This window comes from Squalius cephalus, assembly GCF_949319135.1.
Source record: "Squalius cephalus genome assembly, chromosome: 10".
Taxonomy (NCBI): Eukaryota; Metazoa; Chordata; class Actinopteri; order Cypriniformes; family Leuciscidae; genus Squalius; species Squalius cephalus.
Window position 1 is genome coordinate 2184502 of NC_137131.1, and position 6482 is coordinate 2190983.

Here is a 6482-nt window from a genome sequence, read left to right on the forward strand (position 1 = left end):
AATATTTATTTATATGTATTTTTTATGCATTTATGACACATCTTTCCCTTGAAACCATCCGTCATCTTTTTTTTTTGCTGATCACAGTCTGTTTTTTTAATTATTTTTTATTATTATTTATGTACTATTATAGTTGACTTTTATTTTGATAGATTTAAAAAAAAAAAACTATTTATCTTCATTTTTAATTCAGTTTTGGTTTTAGACATTTGTTTCTTCAGCTTGCCAAGGCAACATTTTTAATTTTCATTTAAGGTTTTTTTACATTTAATATTTATATTTAATTGCATATCAGCTTCATTTAAAATGACCAAAAATAATTAAAATTTTAGTTAACAATAACAACACTGCATATCCATGAAGGATGCATGCAACATTGCAACACAAAAACAAGGTACTTTAGACAATTTTCCTGCTAATGTTTGACATTGTGACATGGACATTTGAGGGACATGTACAAACTAAAGGAAAAGGAAAGCATTAAAGCATCACATGACTCTGTCCACAGCTCTCCTCACCAGAACGTTTCAGGATCACGTGATGCTCTTCACTCAGACTAAGAAACAGGCTCATCGCATGCACATTCTGCTGGGTTTGATGGGGTTAAAGGTCGGCGAGCTTCATGGAAACCTGTCGCAGACGCAGAGATTGGAGAGTCTGAGGTGCCGTGAACAGTTTCGTCTGATTAAAAACACAAATATTTGCCTTTAAAAAGGAGCTGAACGAAAGATGTCTCTGTGTTTCAGGCGTTTCAAGGATGAACAGATTGATATTCTGGTGGCCACAGATGTCGCCGCCAGAGGACTGGATATAGACGGGGTGAAAACTGTGAGTTCTCATTCGTTTGCACTGAGTATTAATATTAGTGAGGCCACGATATCTGAGTGCATGTGTGTGTGCAGGTGATAAACTTCACCATGCCCAACACGGCGAAGCATTACGTGCACAGGGTCGGCAGGACGGCCCGCGCGGGTAAAGTGGGCCGCTCCGTGTCTCTCGTGGGCGAGACTGAGAGGAACATGATGAAAGAGATCGTGAAAAAAGCCAAAATGCCCGTCAAAGCTCGTGTCATTCCTCAAGGTAAGGAATGAGGAAAATATGCTCCCAATTTATGACCAAATCTTTCTTTTATGTTTTTTTTTTATGAATCTGTCAAACTGATTAATAATTCTTTCTAAGTGATACATTGCACATCGGTTGGAATCAAAATTATATAACAATAATTATAAATCCTTTTCCAATATCACAAACTACTATTTATATATATTATTATTATTTATATTTGCCTTAAATTACTAAAACTGAAATAAATTAAGTATTTTAACCTAAATTTGTTTGTCAAGGCAACATTTCTTATATAACTTTTCATATAATAATTATATTTTGTTATTTCAGCTTTATTTATTTTAAAACCTTTTTAATTGTTTTAGTTTGATATATCTATCTATCTATCTATCTATCTATCTATATATATATATATATATATATATAGATAGATAGATAGATATATAGATATATATAGATAGATAGATAGATAGATAGATATAGATATATATATAGATATAGATAATAGATAGATATATATATAGATATAGATATAGATATATATAGATATATATAGATATATATATAGATATATATAGATGTATATCAATATGTTGAATTAGCTTTTAATTTTCATGTTAATTTTAGTTAAAATATTTATCATTTTGTTATTATTTTTTATTTTATTGTCATTTATTTTTTTGTTTTATTTTTTATTCATTTACAGGTAATAATTTCTGTGCCTCAACTTAAAATGATTTCAGTTTATTGCCAAGGCAATATTTCTAATTTGTTTTAATTTTCATCTACTTTTTTTTTTTTTTTTTTTTTTTTTTAAGCTGTATTTCAGTTAACAGAAAGGTTTTTAATAGTTTTAGTTAATGATAATAACTCTGGAATGAAGCAGTGCGTATACTATAGGAAATAAAGGCAGGAACAATTTAAAACAATGTTTTTTAATTGTTTTTCAATATATCACAATCTAATGGAAAGCTGGTGTGAATTGATTGTTTGACGTCACCAGAGGTGATTCTGAAGTTTCGTGATCTGATCGAGAAGTTGGAGAAGGACGTGTACGCAGTGTTACGCTTGGAGAAGGAGGAAAAGGCAATGGCTCATTCAGAAGCGCAGGTCTGACACTCTTCTTTCAAACATTCAGCTGTCTGATTAAACACACCGACTCCTGTGGTATTAAACGGTGTGTGTGTGTGTGTGTGTGTCCAGATCAGTTTAGCTCAGAAGAGGATAACACAGAGCGCAGACGAGAAACAGCCGCCCAGAACCTGGTTCCAGACGCACGAGGAGAGGAAGAAAGATCGCAGTGAGTCTCCATCAACTCATGCTCTCTCCTGAAACACACAAACACACTTCAGTTCAAAAGTTTGGGGTCGGGAAGATTTTCGAATGTTTTTAAAAGAAGTCTCTTCTGCTCATCAAGGATTGATTTATTTGATCAATTATACTGTAAAATTGTGAAATATTATTACTATGTAAAATAGCTGTTAAATATATATATATATATATATATATATATATATATATATATATATATATATATATATATTAGTTAAATATGTAATTTATTCCTGTGATCAAAGCTGAATGTTCAGCATCATTACTCCAGTCTTCAGTGTCACATGATCCTTCAGAAATCACTCTAATATGATGATTTGATGCTCAAGAAACATTTATGATTATTATCAGTGTTGAAAACAGTTTCCTATTTTTGTGGAAACTGTGACACATTTTATTTTTCAGGATTCTTTGAATAAAAAGAATAAAAAGAACATAATTTATTTGATATAGAATCTTTTGTCACATTATAAATGTGTTTGTCACTTTTGATCAATTTAATGCATCCTTGATGAATAAAAGTGTTAATTTCGTCAAAAAAACTAAATGTATTGACCCCAAATTAAGCAAATCCGCTCAATATGACCGCATTCACACCTCAGATTTTCAATAATTCTTTATGATTCAATAATTGTTTGTGTATGTCTTTGTCAAAGTGGCGAAGGTGCTGCAGGATTTTGATTTTGCTCTGAGAGGAAAGAAAAAACGTGCAGAGTTCCTGAAACAGGGCAAGAGAAAAGAGTTAACGGTGAGACTTCAGTCCTGAGTTATTTAGTAAGATTATGCATGAAAAGGTTTTGGATTTTTTTCATCAGATGTTAATTTTAAAAATTCTTGTATAATATGACTTGCTGTTTTTGTTTGTTTGGTTTTTATTGTATTTATAGGATATTTGCATTTTTGTAATTGAATTTTTGCCATGAAAATAGCTTTGAATGCTGACATGGCACTAAATAAAATAATCTGAATCTGAATCTATACCATCAGAAATGAAATTTGCTCTTGGTAATGAATCCATGGGTCATATTTTTTCTTGGGAGTTTGAGCACTGTATGATGCATCAGATGTGCGACTCGCTTGAGTTTTGAAATGCTGAATGTGTGTGTGTGTGTGTGTGTGTGTGTGTGTGTACACCAGGCTGAGGAGAGAGCTCAGTTCGAGGTGCTGAAGTCTCAGATGTACGCTGAACGAACAGCCAAACGCGATCGCAAGCCGAAGCGAGCCAGAGTCGTTCCAGAAGACGAACCCGTTCAGAAAGGTTCGCAAATAAACGCCTGTAATCCTCCAGCATGCACTGACATTCTCCCAAACCTTGAGTTCAAACTCTGACTGTTAGCTTGAACCTTCTTCTTCCAGCTAAAAAACCCAACAAATCTAGGAAGAAGTCTGTGTTTGACAAGGAGCTGACGAACACCAGCAAGAAGACGCTGAAGCAGTACAGAGCGGGGTGAGTGGCGTTCCACATGTCAAGGTTTCTCATTCTTGTGTCGGAGTCTAACAGTGATTTCTCTGTCCAGGCCGTCCTTCGAGGACAGGAAGAGACTCGGCCTTCCAAACAAGAAGGGAGGACGCTTCAAGTCAAAGTCCAAGTGAGATTTAGGATTTCATTCAGATTAGATATTATATATGTGCTCATTTTTCATGCATCTGGAAACACTTAATTACCAAAGTGCTGTTAAATGAAATTAAAACAAAGTGTTGATATTTAACTTTTATTTTTCATTAATAAAATAAATACAATTCATTGGTTGGGAATTATGGAGGGATTTGACATGATTAAATGTATAAAAGTACAATATGCAAGCATGAGTAAATTATTTTTTCATGTAAAATAAAAAAGGATGTGAAATACCATACAAAATGGCCTCTAAAATTAAATTAAATAAACTCACGAAATATAAAATACACCCTCGAAATAAAATGGTGGAACATAAATGGAAATAAAAAACATAAAGCAAATCAGTATATCGTGGAAAAATGTAATACATCACTAAATAATTAAATATAAGCATGAGTATTTAGTAGTATAAAGAAATATAAAGGGTGAGAAATGTATTTTATACATTTATAAAATTTATTTATTTATGCTTGCATTTCATTGTACTTTTAATTCTTTATTGCTACGTTCCATTATGCATTTAATCAAATCCTTATTTAATTTAGGCTCCCTGCATAGGGAATTATAATGTTTACATACACATGATGAAATAAATATATTCACATATACTGTAAATATGTGTTTATTTATTTTACAGTTATTATGCAAACTGGTTTTAATGACCTTGTATTAAATGAGAATAGATATTTGTGTATTTACAGAACTGCTTACATTGAAATTAAGGTAGTAATAAATTGTGACTTAAGTAAATGTGTATATTTTAGGTAAATCTAAAGCAAATGTCTTGATAGTTTTTATACAAGAAAATGAATGAATGGTGAAAAAAGCATCATTTCTGCCGGTCTTCTCTTAAATCCTTTATGCATCTCTCCAGGTTCAGAAGAAGGTGAAGCCGTGACTGATGCAAAACTTCAAAGGAACATCTGCCTCTTTATCATTTTATCATCATCATCATCCTCCCTCCCAAACCCCTCCAATAAAACTCTCCAACCGAACACCTGTGTTTCTGTCATGCATGTGTAGAGCAGAGGATACATGTATAACCAACGGCTAATGAGCACCAGAAATAAGATTTATTTCCCCTTGATTTAAGCCAAACTATCCCTGCAGGACGAGAAGATTGAGTCTCATAGAAGTGAAGTCAAACAGAGAGCCCAGAATATCACAGACAGCCTCTTTACAGCCCACATGAAACAATGGATCTGTGTCTTCTTTATCAGCCGACCTTGAAGATAATGCAGAGAGAAGCTCTCCCTCGTCCCACGAGAGATGAATGAAGCTCGCACATTCTTCACAGGAAAGATGCATACTGTATATCATAAACCTGGATCATAGTTTTAACCCTAACACTTTATTTTGATGATCCACTTTAGATGTTCTAAGTAACTTTGCAACTACAACTCAACTTATTCTACTAACCTGAACCTAACTCTACTGAGATTAGTTGACATGAAGTTGCAAAACTAGTAAAATCTCTAAAGTGGACCATTGAAATAAAGTGTAACTCGTTTTATTTTAGACATTTGCTTTGGGGAATGTTGGCTGTATTAATATATCAAATCAATAAAATGCTTTATTTACACAAGTACCTGCTGAGTGAACTAAATACTTGTGTAAATATCATATATAGCTTTTATTTTGTTTTGCGCCGTGATTATAAATCACGTTCAGCTCGGAAGAAGCAAAACACGATAAGGCTTCTGTTTTTAGTGAGATTCTTTATGAGACCAACCTTGTGTGTTCATATATGACTCTACAAAAATCACTTACTCAGTTATGGCACATGTCTGAACCAGTTGTAAACATGGTATTCATTTTCCCCTTCTTTTTTAAGGGCACTTGGCAGTATCTGTAGAATTATGATGAAATCACAGTGGGTGTAATATGACAATATTATTGTGTGTAATGTTATTAGTCTGTTGCTAAATTGGAAATTGCATCTAGTTCTAGATGTTTGCAAGCTGCATTTCTAAATGAACATGAAGCTTCAGTCGGGTCAAAGTTTTCAGGTGGAGTCACAAATGATTCACTGTTTGATGAACAAACAAGACGGTGAAAGTTGAGAGGAGTTTTCTCAGTAATAAACAGGACAAGTCTTGCTGTAAAGTTGTTCAAATATTGGTTATTAGAGCTAGCCTCTGCACTGTATATCATTTATTACAGCAGGTTGTGTACGTTTGCATGAGTTTTGCACATTTCTAGAGGGTATTTCTTTGCTTATTGGCTCTGCCACGTTAGTTGTGTATTAGTTGAACAGCTATTAGCAGGCCTTGCTTGTTCTCTAAGGGTTTACCTGTATTGGGTTTCCTCTACATGCTGTTTGTGCTTTGCATTCAAGCCACAACATTTTCTCCAAATAGGTTTCGGTTTTGTGAAATGAAGGTCTTAAATTGAGGTCCCCATGAGGAAACAAGCTTGCTTATAAATCATACAGAATGATTTTTTTTTTTGATGAAGTTTTCTGTGA

General features: G+C 33.4%; 1 protein-coding gene across 1 annotated transcript in view; it reads left to right on the forward strand.

The window, feature by feature from the left end:
* ddx27 (DEAD (Asp-Glu-Ala-Asp) box polypeptide 27) overlaps positions 1 to 5904 on the forward strand; it is a 22806-nt gene extending 16902 nt beyond the window's left edge. The window contains exons 12-21 of the mRNA XM_079883556.1: positions 509 to 662; positions 747 to 828; positions 903 to 1080; positions 2069 to 2175; positions 2269 to 2365; positions 3054 to 3145; positions 3535 to 3655; positions 3754 to 3844; positions 3915 to 3986; positions 4890 to 5904. Coding sequence (XP_079739682.1) covers positions 509 to 662; positions 747 to 828; positions 903 to 1080; positions 2069 to 2175; positions 2269 to 2365; positions 3054 to 3145; positions 3535 to 3655; positions 3754 to 3844; positions 3915 to 3986; positions 4890 to 4905 — 1010 coding nt within the window. The 3' untranslated portion in view covers positions 4906 to 5904. The remainder of the gene's footprint in view (positions 1 to 508; positions 663 to 746; positions 829 to 902; positions 1081 to 2068; positions 2176 to 2268; positions 2366 to 3053; positions 3146 to 3534; positions 3656 to 3753; positions 3845 to 3914; positions 3987 to 4889) is intronic.
* Positions 5905 to 6482: the final 578 nt, after the last annotated feature.